The 23,867-nt window shown below is 34.4% G+C and overlaps 1 protein-coding gene across 2 annotated transcripts in view; it reads left to right on the top strand.

The window, feature by feature from the left end:
- The window catches only part of LOC136043844 (multiple C2 and transmembrane domain-containing protein-like), a 202,613-nt gene that overhangs the window by 108,656 nt on the left and 70,090 nt on the right, over nt 1–23,867 (top strand). Inside the window, exons 10-12 of one of the 2 annotated variants that reach the window (XM_065728783.1) lie at nt 5,290–5,432; nt 13,894–14,049; nt 20,201–20,414. In XM_065728783.1, the coding sequence (XP_065584855.1) occupies nt 5,290–5,432; nt 13,894–14,049; nt 20,201–20,414 (513 nt within the window). The remainder of the gene's footprint in view (nt 1–5,289; nt 5,433–13,893; nt 14,050–20,200; nt 20,415–23,867) is intronic. The other variant, XM_065728782.1, reaches the window with a different exon arrangement.

Genomic DNA, 23,867 nt, shown 5'->3' with positions numbered 1-23,867 from the left:
TCTTTTCAATCGAGCATGAATCTTTCTATAGATCTTGTTGGACCATTTTATTTCTTCTTGAATAAACATTGAGGTCTGAGCAATGGTAATGAGGTCTGAGCAAGATAAGTTAGGTAAGTAGCTGCTCTCCTCTGAAATAAGGATCGAGGACATTTTCACTCTCTCAACAATAGTGAGAGACACATAGAGCAAAGAGCGGTACCATTGCATCAAACAGTTCGTGGTAACAAACTGTAAGGAGCGATCCGGCTCAATTGTAACCGAAACTCTAAATAACGAAATTTTGATACCAACAAATATATCAAAAGATACATTTTATTATGCTGATTCCAAATATATAGGTTTTATTAAATTTAATCTCATCTAATTAAATTTTAGTTCTAATTAATTAATTTTAAGTTCAATCTAAGTTTAATCATCAAAATCTACGAGCCTGAGAAAATTGTCTGATTTTCAAAAAAGGGGGGAAGGCCCCATAGAAGTCATTGAATTTTAATGAAAATCACACCATCAGATTCAGTATATCAAAGAACACTTCTGTAGAGATTTCAAGCTCCTACCTGCAAAAATGTGGAATTTTGTAATTTTTGCCAGAAGAAAGATCACGGATGCGTGTTTATTAGTTTTTTCCCCTGGGGTGATCGTATCGACCCAGTGGGCCTAGAACTTCAGAAGAGGGCTAATTCTAACAAAAATGAAATGTTCTAGTGGCCTTTTTAAATGACCCAAAAATTGCAGGGTAACTAAACCCCCTCCCACGTCACTTTTTTCCCAAAATATTCTGATCAAAATTTTGAGATAGCTATTTTGTTCAACATAGTTGAAATGCCCACTAATTAAGTCTTTAGAGAAAACATGATCACCTACAGCCCCTGGGGAAAGGTCTTTCGGTTATAAAAATCGCCTATTGTTTGCGTACAGCATTTGTTGCTGGGAAGTATGCATACATTTTTTTGGATGGGGAGGGGAAGAGAACTTTTCTGCTGATGGGATTTTGCAAGGGGAAAATTTTCCATGGAGAGGGAAGTTTCCTGGGGGTGAACTTTTCAGGGGAAATTTTAAACTGGGGAATTTTCTAGAATTCCTATACGAAATTTCCTTATATGTCATGCTTCTCTTTACCGATTTAATTTCACACATCGCGATGTTAGGGTAATTGTCCGGGGTAAATTTTCGCCAGGATTGAATTGTCCTAAGAATATTTCGGTGGGAAGGGGGATTTTTCCGTCAAGGTGGAGCCAGATATCCTGGCGTTATTTAAAAATGATAAGAAATTAAATCAAAAACAAGCTTTTTACAACCGAGAGTAAGGAGTAACACTAAAAATTAACAGAAATTATTATGTATATTAGGGAAGTTTCCCCCTCCTCGACACCTTATTCTTTACGCTAAAGTTTAAGTTTTGTCTCAATTCTTCAAAAACGACTCCTGAAACACAAAAATCATTTAACTAGAACAATGAGTAACTTTTTTCTAAGTGCCGAAAAAATTTAGCATGAAGAGCGATGCGTTGACGAGGGGGCATCCCCCTCATATACATAATAATCTCTCATCGTTTCAAGTTTTAATGTTGCTCCTTACTTTCAGTTGAAAAAACTTATATTTTTTATTTAATTCAAACTTCAAGTGAACGTAAATTATCGTGTGCAAAAAGATCATGAGTTATACTCATATCTTTTGCTGTTTAAGCTAAGGTAACTTTTTTTTGTAGTTTTTCTACTCGTACAAGTAAACAGTGAGGTAAAAAGTAAATATTTATATATAGTAAAAAGTAAGTAAAAATTATATATATATATAAAATATATATATATATATATATATATATATATATATATATATATATATATATATATATATATATATATATATATATATAACACGGTATCATATCTGTTCTCAGTGGCCTTGAAAAATAGGAATCTAAGGTAAGGTCAGAATGTGGGGCTGAGAGGGTAGTGCACTGGTGGATCTGGAGGGGATGATGGACCCTGTCCCCCAAGATTTTTTTTCTTGCACCCTCTTTCCCTGTTTTTTCATTTTTTTCATTCATTTTAAGAATAAAGTTTTCAATTTGGTCAATTATTGGCACCTTTGTAACATTCCCCCCCCCAATATTTTGCTCATTGGCGCCCTTGTCACATTGGATCTTCCCTATGATTTTGCTCTGTATCTGCCCCTGGGCTAGTAGCTCCGTTCGGACACGGGATTTCTTCTGTTCTTTTCAAATTTATGTCGCTCTTTATTTTTATTAGGAAAGCTAGCTTTTTTTCAACTTTATTAAATAGAAGTACACTATTTTTTTTTCAAGCCACTGTAGGCCCCCTGTAAAATACACTTTTGATCCCTTTTGTGGTTGTATTTCGTGTTTAGTGTGCGTAATGTTTTGAATGAAATCCTAGAAGAAGTAGTTAAATTTGATCTGATTGCAGAACAATGTCTCAGCTAGGCGTTTGAAGCCTAAAGAGAAGCATCTAAGAAATTGCAAGGATGCAAGAGACCTAGCAATCTTGTTGTTATCCCCTAATAGTGTAGGAAGTGTGTGAAAAAAAAGGTCAACTTCAAACAAATTTCTATGCAAAGGATTCCCTACCCAAATACAAAATACGCAATGATTCTGAATCCAAAATGTCTCCCACTCTAGTGGGAGTAGCTATCCAAGGCACCCTGGCTGTAGGGGGGGGGCACTGCGGCTGGGGTTGCCCGCTTCAATAAATTTTTTTCACTTTATTTGTTTTTTGTTTATATTTCGGTCTGGAGGGGGCGCTGTAATTAATTTTTGAGTGCAGACTTAAGCGAAAGATTTATCTTGCAATTGGTATGCTTAGTAAATGTTTGAACATGCAAGGTAGAAAAAGGGGTCATGTGACAACAGGCTGTTATATCGAGAAAAAATGCAGACTTAAACCAAGGATTTGTCTTGTAAATGTTTGAATATGCAAGGTAGAAAAAGGGGTCGTGTGACAACAGGTTGTTAAATTGAGAAAAAATGCAGACTTAAACCAAAACTTTTTATTGCAATTGACATGTTTTAGGAAATGTTTGAGCTTGCAAGTTAGGAACAGTAGTTATGGGGCAATAGGTTGTGAAATTGAGAAAAAATACATACTTAAACCAAGGATTTGTTCTGCGATTGGCATTTTTTAAAGGAAATGTTGGAAATTGCTAGCTAGAAACAGTAGCCACTGGATAACAGGCTATTAAGTTGAGACAGGCTACTAAAAACAGTAGTTATGGAACAACAGACTGCTAAGTTGAGAAAGAATACGGATTTAAACCAAGGGTTTGTCTTGCAATTGGCATATTTAATAAGATGTTTGAACTTTTGAGTTAAAGGTAGTAGCCATGGGACAATAGGCTGTTAAATTGAGAAAGCAATCAGACATAAACCAAGGATTTGTCTTGCAATTAGCATGCTATAAGGAAATGTTTGAACTTTCAAGGTGGAAACGGGGGTCACAGGACAACAGCATTTAAATTCAGAAAAAATACAGACTGAATCCAAAGATTTGTCTTGCAATTGGCATGTTTTAAGGAAATGTTTGAACTTGTGAGCCAGAAACAGGGGTATGGGACAACAGGTTGTTAAGCCGAGAAAAAATGTAGACTTAAACTAAGTATTTGTCTTGCAATATGCATATTTTAATTAGATGTTCTAGTATGCAAGCTAGAACTAGGGGCCGTGGAACAACTGGCTGTTGAACTGAAAAAAAAATACAGACTTAAACTAAGAAAATGTCTTACAATTGGCATGTTTTAAGGAAATGTTTGAACTTGTGAGCCAGAAACGGGGGTCTTGAGACAACGGGTTGTTAAGTTAAGAGAAAATGTAGATTTTCAATTTTCAAGGTGGAAATGGGGTCACAGAACAACAGCATTTAAACTCAGAAAAAGTGCAGACTGAATCCAAAGATTTGTCTTGCAATTGGCATGATTTAAGGAACTTGTCTTTCAACTTGTCTAACTTGGAACTTGTCTAACTAAGGATTTGTCTTGCAATACGCATATTTTAATTAAATGTTCTAACTTGCAATCTAGAACTAGGGACCATGGAACAACCGGCTGTTAAACTGAAAAAAAAAGTACAGACTTAAACCAATAATTTGTCTTTCAATTGGCATGTTTTAAGCAAATAGTTGAACTTTCAAGCTAGAATCAGTGGTGATGGGGTAACAACGATCTACAATACTTTCTGATAATACCCTCTAAACCATGACTTAACAAACAGGTTTGTGTCAAATGTAACTAATTTCCTGTAAGTGATTTTCTCTCTGAATGTGAATTACTCCGGCAATAGGAACCATGTGATCCATAGCTTTATCGAGTTATTTCCCCTAGAAATTATTTCCTGCAGCATAATATCAGGATGGCTTTCTTGATCTATGTGCGAGGCAGCATTTCGTTGTCGGAAATCTATGGTCCTCATTTTTATTCGTATAGCAGAATAAAACCTTTGGATTATAAAGCTACCCTGATGAAAAATCTTGAATGAAAAAAATCTCAGTGAAAAGAAAATCCTGAAAAAAAAAATCTCAAAGAGATAAAATAACGCTTTGAAGAAAAAAAAAATATCTCTCAAAGTACTTTGTAACAGCCCACCTGCGTGTAGTCATTACGTAACATTCACGTGTGCGCCGTCATTACGTAACACTCATGTGTTTTCCGTCCTCAGTTGCAAACGGGGGCTCCCTAACGGGGCCATGAAGTCTAACTATGTCGTCCTAAAAAAATCTAATAAGTCACGCAAGATCGCATTATTTTCAACACAGATAAACACTCTCTATTACGTTACATGACATACAGGTCTACTATATCATAACAACCAGGTGTACTATACAATTACATAACAAACAGGTGTACTCTAGTATTGTGCAAGACCCATGTGCTCGTAATAAAGTCTTGAGGGGCTAGTAGCGTGCATAAGTAAACAAACATTCCCTATCACGTACAAAATACCTGCATCTTGAGGAAAATATTTGCAAAAGTAAACAAACAAGTCCCTATTACCTAACAAGCAACTATATTATGAAGAAACACTCCCTATTAAGTTACAAACACTTTAATTAAGTATCTTTAAGAAAATTAATAGCACCAGCGTCTTGAGGGAATCGCCGTTAAACTTCATTGTCATCTTAAACCATTGAGAACGAAAATACTAGTGGCTATGGGCCCTTTTAAATAGATTGAAGCATCACCACTTTCTTAAACAGCCAATGAATACCATTTTCTATAAATGACGTTCTAGCTATACTTTTAAGATACAGAGGATGATTTTTAGTAAATTTCTTCCAGATTCATTACTTGAGAACCGTGGATCAAACCAAACGATTAAAAAGCCAAATTTGGTCAGCTGTTGTAACGATAATCTTGGTTGAAGGTTATAATTTTACGACGAAGGACGGTGGGGCTCCTGGACGACCTTATATTAAGCTGAAGTAAGTGACCTATTTTTTTCTATTCTTTAGCCTGTATTTTTTTTCCTATTTCTGTTCTACTCTGCCTCGAGCCGGTGTAAGCTCTTTAACACGATTTTTTATCCTTTTTACTTGCTCTCAATTGCACGGAGAAGAACCAATCAACAGAAATTTAATGGATTCTATACTAGATCCTGACAGAGGCAAACTAACCAAGTACTATAAAGGTGGCGTCATTTATCTCTCCAGAGGTCTTCTTTATGATCGACGCTTATGTAGTCATGTGCAGGGTCGTATCCAGGATTTTTTCCGGCAGGGTGGGGGGTAAAAAATTCTTGTTTGGGGGGTTTACAGGAAAAAACTTCAAAAAACGCATCAGAATTTGTTTATATTCAGTTTTGCTACGTTTTTACGAGTCTGACAAACGTATCCGGTGAGAAGGTTCAAACCCCCTAACCGCTCCTTCCGCTCCTGTGATTTAAAATGCATCACGAGCTTCAGAAGACCTGTTTGAAAATCTGTTTAAAAAAGCTGACATTGGCTATAAACAAGCTTCAGGTTTACTTTAAATTTTTCTTCTTCTTTGTTTTAGTACTGAAGACGGCGTGGTGGAGGTCTTTGCCAAAATAACTGCTTTTGGCATATCCACTTCTTTTCTGTCCATTGGCTGACATTACCCTCGTTTTCACTTTCGTTATTGAATAATAAAATTGTTTTTTGTTTTTTCTTGTTCGTCATACGCCATGTATAGCCATACGCCATGTGTAGTTTTAGAATGTTCTGCACCATCACAAGGATACTTGTTGTTAACCTCTTCTGAAAAATTCGTTTCAAATATGGCTACTTTATTCGTAATAAAAACTGACTTTTATTTTGAATTATACATTATTAAATCAAAATGTGTGATCAAGAACTTACATACAGCTTTCTATATTCCCCGATGAAATCGAAAAATTGTGATGGATTTCGCTCTATAAAATCTTAATACGATTATTTAACACTCATTCTATATTCTAAGATAAAGTAAAGAAATATAACCAGTTATAACTGACCATTAACAGACCAATTAGCAAAATAAGACAATTGATAAATATTCAATTGCAAATATATTTAAACCAGTTACCCATATACCCAATTCATTGGACTATTCTCCCAAAGGTTCTTTGGCCTGTAAAGGAGGGGATAAGCAAACGAAGAAGTATTTTTATTATGTATTAGCGAGTCAAAGTGGGTGATCAAAAAACTACATGCAACTTTCTATATTCTACAATGAGATTCAAAAATCAGGATGGATTTCATGCTTTATGAGTCCAGTTTATCAGTTTTTTATTCTGGAATCAACCTTGAATTAAATCTATTAAAAACCTCTATGATATCGCTTATCCATCCCGTCTTCACAAGCTTAGAATGCCATCTCTAGCACATCGTTGCAAAGGGGGCGATGTGGTAGCAGCATACAAGCTTCTAAATGCTGAATTCCGGCCTTTTCCAACCGGCAAATACAAAGGGAACTCGTGGTCACCCTTATAAGCTTTTCTGGAAACGAGCAACCTCCAGACAGTTCTTTTCAAAAAACTAGTTCTGTGCTTGTGGAACTCCCTTACTTAAAAAACAGTGACCTCTACCAGTGTTAATGCGTTCAAGTCATCTGTGGACAGAGAATGGCTCAACAAACCGAGGTGCACCGTTTAGAATTACGCACTGTTTTTAACTATTATCACTGAAACTGGCGGACACAGGATTCGTCCTGAAAAGTTTCAGGACGAATCCTGAATTGAAAAATTCGTCCTGAATAAATTTTTACCATCCTCTTTCTGTATTTTACGATGAGGTAAAAAAATCGGAATAATTTCTTTTTTTATTAAATATCTGCTATGTTAAGCAGTATGAATTGACCATTGTCTTTTCCATTAATTATCAACAGTCGCTTGACATTAGTCTCCTATTTCCATCCCTATGAGGTAAATTATGGAGGTAATGCTCTTAGTTTATTTGAAAGTCTGAGCTTTACTTATCTTTATTGTTTTAGCGTTTAGTAAATTGCATTTTCTCCTTTTAGGAGAAACACAATTACCTGGTACTCTAGAAGCTTCTAATATTTTGTTAACGAAGCTATTTGTCTCTTTGGAAATATTAAAGCGGGATTTAATTTGAATACAATAAATATAGTTAAACAGTTCGTGGTAACGAACTGTAAGTAAGGAGCGATATGGCTCAATAGTAACCGAAATTCTAAAACACAGAATCTTGGTAACAATAGATACATCAAAAGAATCAAATCTTGATGTGTATTCAAAATATGTAAAATTCATCAAATTTAATGATTCCCTTCAAAAGTTGCGAGCATGAGAAAGTTTGCCAAATTTTGACCAAATAATGACAACACCCCAAAAACTTTAATTGATCCTGGTGAAAATGACACCATCAGCTTCAGCATACCAGAAAACCGTACTCTTGAGGGTTCAATCTCCTATGTACAAAATATGGAATTTTGCATTTTTTGTCTTGATAAAGGTCACGGATATGTGTTTTTTTTTTTAATTTTTTCCAGGTATGATCAAATTGAACCAGTTATTGTAGAAGATGAGGAGGAGTAAATTGGATCGGAAATTAAAAGATTGCCTTAGACTAACATGTTCTACAGCTTAAAGTATAGCTGGGAGGTGCTAAAAGAATTTTTTCCACAAAGGGGGAGACTTAATCTTACACTTAGTAAAAGAAACGAGGCATTTTCATTGAAAGCTCTCAAAAATATCTCTTAATGTGGGAATAAATATTCATCTAAAGAGATTTTAAGAAATATGAGGAAGAATATGATTCAAATGTGGTTTCAATGGAAGAGGACTGAAACCTAACACTCACTCAGAGAAATTGTGCATTTGCGTTAAAAGCTCTGAAATAATATCTCTTAATGTGGGCCAAAATTATCTCCAACAATAATATGCGAAATATGAAGAAGGATATTATTCAAATGTGCGTTTGTCTAACAGAAATACATAGTCGTGGTTCAAAGTAATGAGGCATTTTCATTGATATCTTGAGAGGTGTTAAAACTTTTTGTCGGATGGACACTTAAATATAACAGTCAATCGAAGAAACGGGGTATTTCCTCTAAAACTCCTCAAAAATATATCTTAATGTGGATTAAATTTATTTCTAACGAGATTATGGGAAATACGAAGAAGAATATTATCAAAATGTTTGCTTATCAATCAGGAATGCATATTTTTGCTCAAAGAAACAATGCATTTTTCTGAAAAACCTTGGGGGTGTCAAAAGAGTTTTTTCCATGGAAGGAGACTGAAATCTAACGCTGAGTCAAAGAAATGGAGCACTTTCATTAAAAGCTGTAAAAAAGTATCTTAATGTACCTTAAATTTACTTCTACAGAGAGTAAGCGAAATACGACAAAGTATATTATTCAAATATGCACTTGTCAATTAAGAATGCATATTCGTGGCTCAAAGAAACGAGGTATTTTCATTAAAACCTCGGAAGGTGTTAAAAGAATTTTTCAAGGGAGTGGAAAGCAATCTAACACTCAGTCAAAGAAACCGGGCATTTTCATTAAAAGCTTGCAAAACTATTTCTTAGTGTGGTATAAATTTGAAATGCGAAGAAAAATCGTATTTAAATTTGTGCTTGTTAGCCAGGAATGCATAGTCTTGAATCAAAGAACAGAGGCATTTTCTTAAGACCTTGGGAGGTGTTAAAAGAATTTCGACGGAGAAGGGGTGAAATCCAGCACTCAGTCAAAGAAGCGGGTCATTTTTATCAGAAGCTCTCAAAAATATCTCTTAATTTGGGCTGAATTTGCGACAAACGATATTGTTCGAAATACAAAGAAGAATATTATTCAAATTTGTGCTTGTCAACCAGGAATGTATATTCTTGGATCAGAGAAATGAGGCATTTTCATTAAACCTCTGGGGGGTAATAGATGAATTTTTCAATGGAGGGGGAGGGGGACTGAAATCTAACCCTTAGTTATAGAAACCGGGCATTTTCATTAAAAGCTTGCAAAACTATTTCTTAGTGTGGTATACATTTATTTCTAACGACATTATGTGAAATGCGAAGAAAAATCTTATTTAAATGTGTGCTTGTTAGCCAGGAATGCATAGTCTTGGCTCAAAGAACAGAGGCATTTTCATAAAACCTTGGGAGGTGTAAAAAGAATTTCGACGGAGGAGGGCTGAAATCTAGCACTCAGTCAAAGAAGCGGGTCATTTTTATTAGAAGCTCTCAAAAATATCTCTTAATTTGGGCTAGATTTGCAACAAACGATATTGTTCCAAATACGAAGAAGAATATTATTCAAATTTGTGCTTGTCAACCAGGAATGTATATTCTTGGCTCAAAGAAATGATGCATTTTCATTAAACTCTGGGGGTATTAGAAGAATTTTTCAATGGAGGGGGACTGAAATCTAACCCTTAGTTAAAGAAACAGGGCTATTATAATTAGCAGTTCTCAAAAATGTCAAAAGATTTTTTCGGTGGAAGGGGACTAAAATATAGCACTTTGTCAACAAAAGAGTGGTATTTTCATTAAAATCTCTCAAAAATATCTCTTAGCCTGGGATAAATTTACCTCTAACGACATAATTCGAAATACGAAGAAGAATATTATTCAAATATGCGCTTGTCAACCAAGAATGCATAGTATTGGTTCAATGAAGCGAGGCTTTTTCATTAAAACTTTGAGAGGTGTTAAAAGAACTTCGGCGGTGGGCTAAAATTAGCACTTTGTCAAAGAAACGGGGCATTTTCATTAGAAGCTCTTGGAAATATCTGTTGGCTAAATTTACCTCAAACGATAATACTCAAAATATGAAGAAGAATATTATTCTAATTTTTCTTTTCTACCAGGAATGCATATACTTGGTGCCAAAAAGTGAGGCATTTTCATTAAAACTTTGGGAGGTGTTAGAAGAATTTTTCGAAAGAGGGGGGCTGAAATCTAGCACTATGTTAAAGAAACGGAGTATTTTCATTAAAAGCTCTCAAAATATCTCTTAATATGGGTTAAATTTACCTATAACGAGATTATGAGAAATACGAAGAAGAACACTATTCAAATGCTAGCTTGTCAACCACAACTGCAGAGCCTTGGATCAAAGAAACGATGTATTTTCATTAAAACCTGGGGGGCTGTTAAAAAAATTTTGACGGAGAGGACACTCAATCAGAGGAACGGGGGCATTTCCATTAAAACCTCTCAAAATGAAACTCTAACGATATTATGTGAAATACGAAGAAGACTATTATTCAAAAGTGCACTTGTCAACCAGGAATGCACAGCCTTGGATCAAAGAAACAAGACATTTTGATTAAAACCTCGGGGTTTTAAAAGGATTTTTCAACGAAAAGGAATAAAATCCATCATTCAATCAAAGGAACGGGTGGATTTTCATTAAATCCTGTTACGAGTATCTCTTAATGTGAGCTAAATTTACCTCTAACGAGATTTTGTGAAATACGAAGGAGAATCTAATTCAAATGATCGCTTGTCAACCAGGAATGCAAATTTTTGGCGCAAAGAAACGAGGCACTTTTATTAAAACCTTGAAAGGTGGTAAAATATTTTTTTTCGTCGGAGAGGGGGGGCTGAAATCTAACACACAGTCAGAGAAACAGAGGCGTTTTCATGAAAGGCTCTCAAAAATATCTCTCAATGAGGGTTAAATTTACCTCTAACGAGATTACGTCAAATACAAAGCAGGATATTATTAAATGTGCTTTTTTCAACCAAGAATGCAAAAGAATGCATTCTTTTAACAGCTCACAAGGTTTGAATGAAAACGTGGTATTTTCATTCAAACCTCGTGAGCTGTTAAAAGAATGCATTCTTTTGCATTCTTGGTTGAGAAAAGCACATTTAATAATATACTTCTTTGTATTTGACGTAATCTCGTTAGAGATTAGATCTCGTTAGAGATCTGTCAAAAGAATTTTATCCTTCGACTTAGTCAAAGAAACGGGGCATTTTCATCAAAAGCTTTAAAAACTATCTCATTATGTGGTCTGAATTTACCTCAAACGACATTATGCGAAATATAAAAAAAAATTATTTAAATATGCGCTGGTCAAGCAGGAATGCATATTCGGGGTTAAGAGAAACGAGGCATTTTCATAAAACCTCTGGAGTTGTTAAAAGAATTTTTTCGGCGGAAGGGGACTGGAATCTAGCCCTCGGTGAAAGAAATGGGGCATTGTCATTGAAAACTCTCAAAAATGTCTCTTAATGTAGGCTAAATATACCTCAAAAGCATTATGCGAAATACGAAGAAGAATATTATTGAATGCGCGCTTTTCAACCAGGAATGCACAGTCTTGGCTCAAAAAAAGAGTTATTTTCATTAAAACCTTGGGAGTTGTCAAAATTTTTCGGAGGGGGGCGAAATATAACACTTAATAAAAGAATCGGGGCATTGTCATTAGAAGCTGTCAAAAAAATGTCTCAATGTTTGTTAAATTTACCTCTAACCAGATTATGCGAAATACAAAGAAGGATATTATTCAAATGTGCGCTTGTTAACCAGGGATTGCATTTTCCTGCTCAAAGGAACGAGGCATTTAAATGAAAACTTCTTAGAAACATCTCTTAATATGGCTTAAATTTACCTATAATAGCAACCCTCCCCCTGGAATTGGTCACAAGGACCCTCACCTATCTTTTGTCCATGCTTGTTTTTGCTTATATTTTATTCTATATCAGCTATTACACCTATTATTTTTTTCTGTTTGTTCAGTTTTACTTATTTTTCTGTGATTTCATGATTTTTATATTTTTTTTACCAATAAAACTTGTACGTACAATGAAAATTTTGTGTCATTTGGATTTATTTTCCATGATGAATCATTAATACTTAATCATTTACGCAATGAAACACTAAAGTGAATATTATTTAACATCTAATAACCCCTTAACATGCTGGTGTACATCGAATGTAACCAATCTCTAGTAATCGATTGTCCCTCTTGAGTGTCAATTGCTGTAGATATTTGAGACACACGGATCAATCAATCAATTTTATTAATACTATAAAAAGATATACAAAACGTAAAGTAATTGCTAAGCCCAAGAAACTTACATTGAAATGGGCCTCGAAAAATAAACACTTTTGTAAAGTACATACAAAAAAAACATTAATTATTCATATAATCGTTCAAAAAAGCGAGAAGGGAATTCTCCGTGCATGGAATAGGTTGTGACGTAGAAAGTATTCCCGAATACAAATACTACAAAGGCTTTCTTGGTCCAGCTGTCTAGCGGTCCATTCCATTGAGGTTAAATTCTCTTTCGAATCCTAATGCGGACAAAATCAATGGAATATATAGGTTACCTAAGAAAAACTCCTTGAAAGAAAATGGAATGTTGAAGAAGGAACGCATTGAAGAAAAAATTCTCTTATAGTATTACATAACACCAACATCTGTATCGTCAATACGTAACATCTCCACGTGTATGTTTTCCTCAGTTACAGTTGGTGATTTCCCATGGGCCCCTTAAGAAACAAGTAATGTGAGAATGCCTCATTCTCAGTTACAGCCGGGGGTTCAGCACTTGTCTAGCGGACTCCCGTCGAAATTGGTTGCTAGGAGCCTGGTAAACTTGGATGATAAGGCTCCCATTGGAATTTAGTGCTAGGTTCCCAGCTAAAATAGACTGCTAGGCCCCAGTTGGAACTGGTTCCTAGGGCTCCCGTTGGAATTGGCTGCTGAGGCCCGCAGTGAAATTGGATGCTAGTGCCTCCAGTGGTTAAGCTAGTCTAGGGGCCCAGTGATGGAATAGCATTCTAGGGTTCAGTTATAATTGGTTGTTAAGACCACATTGGAATTGGTTGCTAGGGCCCCGTTGGAATTGAGTGCTAGGAACCCTCCTCTTCCCTGGTGGAAAAGTTTCTAGGGGGCCGGTTGAATGGTTGGTTGAGCCCCGGTGGTAATTACTCACTTGGGCCCGGTGTCTTAAATGTTCCCTAATTGAGGGGCTCGGAAGGTTTTTTTGGGCCCTCTGGAGTTTTTAAACAACAAAAAAACTATAACAGAACGCTTGTGTTTGCATATGGAAGAAAACGTTTCCTATTACACAAAACCAAAATTAAACAAGCCCTATTACTTAATAACCAAAGAAATCCTGAAGTAAGCGAAACCTATTACGTAACAAGTACCTACGTCTTGAAGATTAATAACGTCTCCGTCTCGAGGGAATTGCCGTTAAACTTCTTCGTTATCTTAATTCATTAAGGAAGAAAAGAGTAGTAGCTATGGGTGACGCTAAATAGATAGAGGGAATACAACTAGTGTTATTGTTCATCTACTCATCTGTATTTTTAATGTCTTAGAAACTTTAAGAAAAAGTGTTAAAGTCTCATTTTCGCTCTTATGTAAAATTATGAAACTATTAAACGAGTTACTTGCTTGATATTTCAGCTTGTGTTGCTCTTCTGTAGGTTTTCTAATTTTTATTTCCATTTCAGACTTGGTCAAGAGAAATGGAAAAGTAAAGCTACCCAAAAAAGTCATAGCCCGTCATGGAGGGAACAATTCGACTTTCATCTGTTCGAAGATCGCTCCATCCTAGATGTGTTTTACTGTGACAAAGAGAGTCGGAACAAAGATGAAATAATTGGAAAGTAAGTTTTTTTGAATAGAAAAAGATACTAACAAATATTTTAAACTAAATACATTTAGAATTATTTAAATCATGCAAGGCATTACCCATTCTCTGTAAAGGAATTTCCTTTGAGTGATAGACCTGATGCTCGCAAATAATTAAATTGATTTATCAGTTTTTTATGTTTTCCCACTGACTATTCTATCAGGCGCCCTGATTACTTCACGAAAACTGCAAATAAGTGTAAAGCCACACCTAAACAGTTTTGGCCAGTTGACTATCTCTCATGGGAGCCCTATTTCAGTTGATTTAACTTGGAAAAAACTAGGCTGCTTACATAACATAGTCAATTTAATCAAGGAAAAGTTTACATGGGGAAGTCCCAGTTTGTAGAGATTGGCTTTGCTCTTGAATTTTAGATCTCTGGATTTCATTTCTATAATTTTCCCCTTACAACTCATGTCAGTCGAATAGGTCGACTAGAAGCTACGCAAAGTTATAACCTGCCGTGAAGAGATAAGACGTAATATATTCGCAAGCAAAAACATATAACGAAGACAAGACACTGATTCTGGAAAATTCTCCAGGAATTGTAAAGGAGGGGAGGATGTGTATACTATTTAAAAACTTCTAAGAAAAAAATAGAGTGAGAGAGAGGGGTGACTGAAAGATACGAAGTGGAAAGGGTTGTAACAATTTTTAAGAATTTTTATAGTCCCTCAGAAACAAAATAGGCAAGCACTAATAGAACTCTAATAGATTGATAATGTAGAATTATTTTAAATTCATAAACGAAAAATGATAAAGAAACCAAGAAAAATTTACGAGAGAAAGAGAGAGAGAGAAAGAGAAAGCGAGAGAGAGAGGAAAGGATTCTAATAGCTTAAAAGAATTTTTCTTATCCCTAAAAAAATTATTTAATTATAATGATAATAGAGAGAAAGTTAGAAAAGAAATTAAAAAAAGAAATTAGAAAGTAAATTTTCTTAAAAAAAATACTTGCTTTTTTCTTCTTTTCTCTGGCTGGTAATCTCCTCAGTTTACTAGTTATGTCAAATTGGTGCAATAGCTTGTGAAGACAAGCAAGTAACAAAAATATATCCTTAATAAGATCCTTGGACCTTAATTAGAACTTAAATATAATTATAAATACAAAAAAATATGTGAACCAAAAAAGGAAAAGATGCTGATAAAAACGCATAGGTGAACAATGGGATCAGGAGGGAGCAGGCCCTTTCATACACGGAACGATATATGAATGAATACAAAGTTAAACATGACTAATATAACCACTGAGGAAAGCACAACCTCTTCTACTACTAAAAACTCAATGCACCACTAAGCCGTCCGAGGCCAAGCCAGCTGTGCCAACTCCTTCTCCATCCAATCTGTTGAAAGCTTTACTCTTTATCTTTTGCCATTAAGTGTGAGTTTCTTTTAAATCCTTACTTGGGAATTCTTCGCACCCGATTCGGAGACAACCTGATTTTCAGTGACCCTCCTTTGGCTCAGAAACACTCTTGGATCGTTAAATAATTATTAATTTAGAAACGGAGCCCTAAGTACAATTATATAAAGTATAAATTTTTGGAGTCACTCTTTCACAGTTAGGCTTTTAAAATACCACTTAGATAGGCAAGTTCGATCCTTTTCTATTCGAAGGTTAGTTCGATCCTTTTCTATTTGAACATTCTACATATGTTTTCTTTTTCTGACAGAGGAAATCGAAGTGAAGATAAAGTACTTGAAAATGTTTAAATGGCTAAAATGAATCGATTTTATTGTTTAACACGTATTAGACACTGTTGCCAAATTACCTAAAATGTCAATGTTCGTAAGCGCAAAGTTTTGATTTTCCCAGAGGAGGCTCGATCTTTGTGTCCCCTCCACCCTAAAATTTATTTTCAAAAATCTTGAGCATTTCAGAAGGGGCCTTGAATTTATTTAGGGGTGTGTTCTCTAAGATTAACCGTGAAAGAATCTTGGCCCCTTGCTCCCCCGTACTCTACGCGTATGATATTACTCACACAAAGTTTGATTTATTAATCATTACGTCTAGCTATAAATAATAACAAAGCTACACCAAGACAAGTTCTGTCATTTGACTTCGTTTCTCCTGGGAACCCGATTTGAATCTGAATGCTAGGTGAGTTTCCGCGGCAAGAGAATATTCCTAGAAACCCTCATCTGCCAAATCAAGTATGTTGTATGCTAAATCGGTACATGAGTGGTTTTTTTGTGAAGAACAAAATGTATCAATATTGTTATATTTCGTGTTTATATAATCGTCAACTATTTTAAGAGGAAATCTGTGATTTACAAAAAAAAAAATCTGAACAGAAAGTATTCTGACCCACACCCAAGCAAATAACTCAGAACAATAGTTTTGTAGAAGAAAGTTTCTATTTTTAAGTTTTAGAGAGATAGATCAAAAGATGAAAAAAGAGGAAAACGAAAGAAGTAGGGGTAGTAATAGAAATCGAATTAACAAGACCTTAATATCTTGCGTTGGTATGTTGAGAATGTCGAGGGGGATGGTTGACCCGCACTAGCTACAGAAGTATAGGACCAGGGCCTTGATTACCTACTTGCTTACTTAAGAGGAGACACAGACTATTCAGCCCAATCCCCTATTTTGGTATCCCCTAAGTGGTTTGACATCCTTTCTGACGACGTTATGTCAAGATTTTGTCTGGTTTTTCTTCTATTGTCAGGGTCTCTTCCGAGAACCTAATTCCGTAGCCTAGCCACTCGAGACTCTTGATCATGGTGAAAAGTTCAATACTTTTTGATTTTCTTGATCATGGTGGAAAAGTCAAAAACGTCAAAATTATGAATTGGATTGCTGATAAAGGATTAAAACCTCCAAATTCTTAAAAAAAACCCATTAATTAAGCTTCTATAATAGGAATTCGAGATAACGACAATGGGTTTTAAGAAAGGCAGATATTGTTTTGTCCAGCTTTCCATGTGTGTATGGACTTTTTGATTGGCTTTCTCCAAATGGCTGTACCATTTTCTCCAAATTTATATAATCATAGCAAAGACTGTTAAGAAGAAAAATATTTCCTAGACTTGGATTTTGTGGATGGTTTGATAGTCCTAGGATTTTTTGGGTGCTAGAGGGAGACCAGGATTGAAAATCAATGTCAAGCAGACTACGTTGTACGTGTAATTAAAATACGTAAGGGCAGAGAGGTGATGCTAGGTACCGAAAAAATTAACTGAGCTGGTACCAAAGCTTATTTGTGTTGTAATCAAACAGTTCGTGGTAAGGAACTGTAGTAAAGAGCGACCCAGCTCAATGGTAATGGAAACCCTGAAAAAACTGAATTTTGATGCTAATAGATACATCAAAAGAATTGGATTTTTATGTTGATTTTAAATGTATAAATTTCATCAAATTTAGTCTTACCCATCAAAAGTTTTTTTCATTGTTTTAAAAAGTATAGTTGTGAGAAACTTTAGCGTAAAGAGCGGGGCGTTTAAGAGGGAACAACCCCTTTCTTATACGAAGCAATTTCTTTTCGTTTTACGCTTTAATGTAGCTCCTTACTCTCTGTTGAAAAATACTTTTTTTTTACTTAATATTAATAAAGACGGTAGACACAATGAAGATGCAAGAGGTAGAAGAGTTTAAACGCAGGGTATTTTTAGTTAAAAAGTATTTATTGGCAATATCAAAAGAACTGTTAGGCTGCTACAACCAGTGCTTGAAGTGATTAGGAGGCTTAAAGCTGAGGTAATTACAGTTACTAAATAAGGTGCTTCGGAAATTAAAGAATATGCACTGGACATTTTTCAGTTGAATTTTCTAATGAAAATCTTAAGGGATCGTTTAAGCAACTCTTTATTCAAGAACAAGTTCTATTGAATATGTAGTTCAATCCCGCTGTTGCTTTGATGAAAGAAATTTTAAAGTGATTGGGCATTGTTTTGCGGATGATGGGCGATAAGCTGCAAAAACATGACTTTGACAATCCAGTTAGAGTCAAATGAAAAGTAAAATGAATATAAGAAGATGAAAGCTTAATTAAAGGGAACAGAGGCTGAAACTTTGTAGAAAGGAGGATGGATAAAGAGCACGCGTTACTGATTTGACCTCAGGCGGATCCGTCTTTGGGGAAGCTTTCCATAGAAGTATCGTTCTTTATCCATGCAAAATCACATAATTGGCTGAAAAGGTTCTTTGATATAGATAGCGACACAAGAATCGCGTGAAATTTTTTTGAACTTTATGGTTAATGTACAGTCACAGAAATCAGCACAAACATTATCCTTAGGAATTCATCCAAACAAAAAGTTATTCCTCTAGTAAAAAAAAAAAAATAAAAATAAAAAGATTGACAAGGGTTCTCATTTTCACATTAGGTAGCTTTGGAGACTGAAAACTAGTCTCTACGATCAAATGTTACACCATTATTTGGAATTTTCTACTGTTAAGATTTAACTTAACTTATTTTCAAAAACGATGTGATATGTGTCATTTTATTTGGGAACTTTAGTGAACCTAAATATTATTACTATATCTAATCAAATATTTTATAAGGTCGTTTTTAATTAAATTTGCGTATAGAACATTTAGTGGATAATTCCCCCAAGTCCGTTTTTCAGAAGATATTATTATTAATCGTAAGTTTGATAAATAGGAACCTTATATTAATAAGAATGGGGAGCTTTTTGTCCCCTTCCGGGAATTTTGTAGGTTGAATATTTTTAAACAGTGCGTTTAAGTTTGCTATCATATCGCAATTGAGACTTTAAAATGTAATCGGAAAATTTGTCGGTATCATATCACAGTTAATATGTGTATTCATATTCTATTTTGCAGCCTGAAAATATAATTTGAAATTCAACGCACCAAGTTCAGATAGGCCAGTGTATTCTCCTGATGAGCCCTTATGTTGGGTGTTGCCTCTGAATTATTTGTCTATATTATTTTTTCTATTGTTCGGTAAATGACGACTTATACTTATTGACGACATGACTGCCTGTCCATGGATTATTCTTTATGGTTGATTGTGTGTGACTATACTGTTTGACCTATGTGATTGTATGGATGAGTAGGGTTAAGGCCTCATTCAAGTGCTGGTCTATATTAATCACCAATTTAGGAAAACAGTCTTCCTTTTCTCCTTCTGTCTCTTTTTTTTTTTTTTTTTTTTTTTTTTTTTTTTTTTTTTTTTTTTTTTTTTTTTTTTTGTGTGTTTGTGCTGTAGCATTGGTGATTTCTCTTTTCATGATATTATAAATTTGTTGAATAGAAACACCTTTTAAGTAAATTGAATAGGATTCTGTAGGGGTACTTGACTTTTGAAGGTTCCCAGGTAGTAACAAATGCCTTAAATGACCAGAAGAGCAAGTATTTTCTCAATGACAAGATTAACGCTATTGTATGTCTTTTGAACAATGCCACATACATAAAAATGTATTTATATTATTATCTTTTGTATTTATATTAATTAAAAAAGCTTATTTCACAAAAGAAGTTATTTCAAAGAAAAGTAAAGGGTTATATTAAACCTAAGATGAGCAAAAATGAAGTCAAACAATTTTTCGAGCGTAAAACCACCATTAATCCCCGTCACTAAGTAAATGAAGCCCAAAATAAAAAAAAATTACAATAAAACAATTACCGAGCCAAACTCAAAACGAACAGAAACTGAGAGAAGTGTGGCTGACGCCCCACCCGTGCCTTCTAAAGACTAGGATGTAATATGCACTATACTGAAAACAATCCTTATTTTAAGTTATATCTTTTTATTTCTGATGATATCGAAACAATAATCACAATCATAACCAAGTTTAATGAAAAAATAATAAAGGAATCTGAATTCACTGCTAAAAAAAACATACTGATATTCATTCCTGGAAGTCTTAATAATCTTGGATTTTTAAAGCAGGTCGTCCTTGTCTTGGTTGGGAGGATGTCATAAATAAAGATTTAAAGGAAATGGGAACTTCCTGGGAGGGTGTAAAGAGGGAGGCTTTAAATAGATTAGGTTGCAGGAGGAGCGTGCGGAGCTGTGTTGGCCTCAGGCGGCTTGGTGCTGCAGTGAGTTATTATTAGTAGTAGTAGTATTAAAGTAAGGTTAATAATTCCTTTTAGAGATTAAGTTAATGTGCTATCATATTTTTAAGGGACAATAATACAGTTCTTTTTATTTTAGGTTTACTCTCGACCTATCAAAACTAGAACGTGAAACAACGCACAGAATACGGCAAAACTTAGTTGTTGATCACAGCGATGGGTGCATATCTGACGTAGTGGGGACTCTATTTCTACTCTTAACAATTAGTGGTAGCACTTCCACGGAGTCTATATCTGATCTGACTGCCAATGAATCTAATTCTGATAGGTCGACTACATTAGCCAGAAGATACGTACGTATTATAAAGTTTGTGTTCCAGAATTCAATCCAAGAGGAAAGGGAAATTACAAGGCTTATCCTTCAACGTTTAAAAAATGTGCTTTAATTCTACTGGCTTACTGTTGCATTTTTACCTGTTATTCATGTACTTTGTACCTTTAACTTTTACCTATTTTCATAAGCCACCTTTTACTTTTAGCTATTACATTTTTACTTTCACCTGATTTCGTAAGCCACCTTTTAATTTTACATATCTTATCTTTGTACTTTTACCTTTTTTCGTAACCCGCCTTTTACTAAAAAAATTCCGCCTTTTACTAAATTCAATAATGTTCAAATAATTTTCAAAAGATTCAATAATTAAATCTTTTGAAAAGAAACCCAACCGTAGTTGACATCTCGGCAAATATGGGCTTACCTTTTTGGCTTTTTACTTTTACGTTTGTACTTTTCTCATAGTCCACCGTTTGCTTTTACGTATTTACCTTTGTAATTTTACATTTTTTCCTTTTGCCTATTTTCGTAGGCAACCTCTTATTTTTACCTATTTACATTTGTACTTTTATGTTTCTACTTTTACCTATTTTTTTCAGTCACTCTCATTATTCCTTAATTTTGAATATAAATTACCCCAGCATTATAAAACTGGGTTAACTAATGGACATTAACTAGTGCGAGGCAAGTAAGTCTTGACAAACAACGAAATATAATTTCTGAAGAAACAAGTAATTCGTCTTTTAAACAGCTCTTAATAAAAAATGTAAGTAAATAGAAATCAAGCCCGATATTAATCGAAACTTTAAAATACCAAGTTTCAATAACACTAGATAAATCAAAAAAATTCGATTTTTATCCTGATTCTAAATATATAAAATCAATTAGTTTGGTATTACAAACTCTTAATATAGAGTTAAAATAAAGTTTCAAAAAAATTAAAGGAAATTAAAGAAAATTATAGAATGTTACAAAACTTGAAAGTTATGCAATTAAAAATGGACAGAACTTAATAAAAAAAACTTTCCGGCAAAGGAGTTTTTTTTTTAAGAGAAGGAAAGACCATATTAATCTTAAGATCAGCAGAAATAAACCCAAAAGGAACAAAAATTAAACGAAAAATCATACCAAACAAAGATACAAGAGGTACTAATATAAAAGAATAAAATAAATCTTAGAACAAGTAAAACTTAAATTGAATACGCAAATCAACCTTAAAATAAACAAAAATCGCTACAATCAAGAGTTTGTCTACTGCTCCCTTCCATAGCTGTAAAAGTTTATGTCCTACTGCAGTATTTGCACTTTACTGAAGACTAAATGTGTCTTGAAAAGTCCCTGGAAAGAACAACTAAAATTCAACTGAACATTTATATACAGTATAATGATAATAATTGTTGAAAGCTCAGCAGTTCAGTGCATTTTTTTTTTTGCTGTAATTATTATTTCTATTTTTATTGTTGTAACCAATACAAAAATACTTGTAATATAATTCATTTTCAGTAAAGGGCAAATGACACTTTAATTACTCAATTTACAGTAGTTACATAACAAAAAAAATCTAGTAATTTTCTAGACATTCCAACAGTTTCAACAATATTGTTTTTGCTTTGATTTTTTCTTCACTTATGGTTAGTAATTACTGCATTCTATCGATTTAAGCTTCCTTTTCCTTCTCTCTGTCTCGCCTATCAATAACTAACTTTGTCTCTAGGGCGTTTTCCTATATTAGGAGATCCCTTAATTGCCAACATTTAAGTGATTGAATTGGCTTATTAATCTAAGCCTCAAGTTAGCTCCATCTTTTAATTAGTTAGTATCAAACAGTCCGTGGTAAGGAGTGACTCGGCTCAATTGTACCAAAACTCTAAGAAAAAGGAATATAAATAACAATTAATACACCAAAAGAATTGGCTTTGCATCATAAGAAAAGACGGATGCGTGTTTATTTGTTTTTGTTTAATTTTCCTCACGGGCGATCGTATTGAACTAATGGTCCTGGAAGACCGGGAAAAGATTGGGGCCTAATCGAAATGAAATTCTAAGTTCTAATGTCTTGTTTAAGTCAAGAAAACCAATGGAGGGCAAATAGCCCCCCTCCCTTTTTCCCCAATGACTTCTGACCAAAATTTTCAAATGGTCATTTGATTCAGCGTAGTTGATAGGTCTATAAAACTATACCTCTGGAGATGACATAACCCTTCAGGTCTTCCCTGAGAAAGGGCTTTAAGTTTTACAAATGGTCCATTGTTTATACATAGTAGTCGTCAAGGTCGTATCCAAGGGGGGATATGAGGTTTGAACTCCCCCCTCCCGAAACGTTTTTTTTTACGCATAAAAACGTAATAAAAATGAATATAAAGAAATTTTGGTGCGTTTTTAAAGTTTTTTCTAAGCCCCCCCCCAAAAAAAAATCCTTTTGTAACCCCCCCCCCCTGAAAAAAACGGATAGGTCATAGTAGTTGTTATTGGAAAATATACGGAAATTATTCGGAAATGGAGGAGTTTTTTGTGGGAGGAATCTTTCCTAAGAGATAAATTTTCCATCGGAAAAAGTTTCCAGAGAAAATTTTACTTGGGAGGCCTGTAAGATATGTAAGTTTATGAGGGAGAACTGTTTTAGGGAGCTTTCTTAGCGCTCGCTCTCTACTCAAACGTTTTAGTTTTTAGCCCAGTTTCTTATGAATGATTCCTAAGACACAAGGGCTTCTTAAATAGAATAAGAAGTTTTTTTTAAGGCACCAAAAACTTTAAGGTAACGAGTGAAGTTTAAGAAGGAGCCCCCTTACTCCTCAGATATGAGTAATTTCTGTATATTTTAAGTTTTGATGTTGATAGTTACCTCCAATTGAAAGATCTATTTTTTAATCTAGTTTCTTCAAAGAATCATTTATTGATCTTAGAAATGCAATTCAACTGCTGTTGACCAGAACTACTATTTAGTGGGATTTTTTCTGCGACCTCAGGATTTTAGTCCTTCACCTGCAACTTGGCAAAAAAAAACTCAGTCATTTTTGACATAAAGTACTACCCTGAAAATATTTTAAGTATATACTTATATATTATTATTTAATGTCTTCTGAATCTGGGGAGATGATCAAATTATTTAGTAACAGTTTTGCTTGGACCAGTCAGAATAACAGACCTTTGTCATCTTTGATTATATTTGGAACTTATATTCGTTATTCATGTATTCCTCACTAAGGAGACTGCTTGTCATATTAAAATACAGAACAAACTTAAGGCTAAAAAAAGGAGAAAAATAGTACCAAGGGGAAAAACAAAAATAACGATAAAACGGAAAAAAGATACGAATGAGGCAATTTGCAATAACAATAGAAAATAATTTATCAAGTTTAAGGGTGAAGGAAAATCAAAGTATTATAAAATACAGAACAGCACTAGATAGATCGAATTAAAGCTGTTTTAGGACGAACTGGTTTAAAACAGTCAGGCATCAGGCATCAAAACT

The sequence above is a fragment of the Artemia franciscana genome, chromosome 2, assembly GCF_032884065.1.
Source record: "Artemia franciscana chromosome 2, ASM3288406v1, whole genome shotgun sequence".
Taxonomy (NCBI): domain Eukaryota; kingdom Metazoa; phylum Arthropoda; class Branchiopoda; order Anostraca; family Artemiidae; genus Artemia; species Artemia franciscana.
The sequence above is the reverse complement of the archived record's forward strand: the minus strand, read 5'-3'. Positions and strand labels throughout refer to the sequence as shown.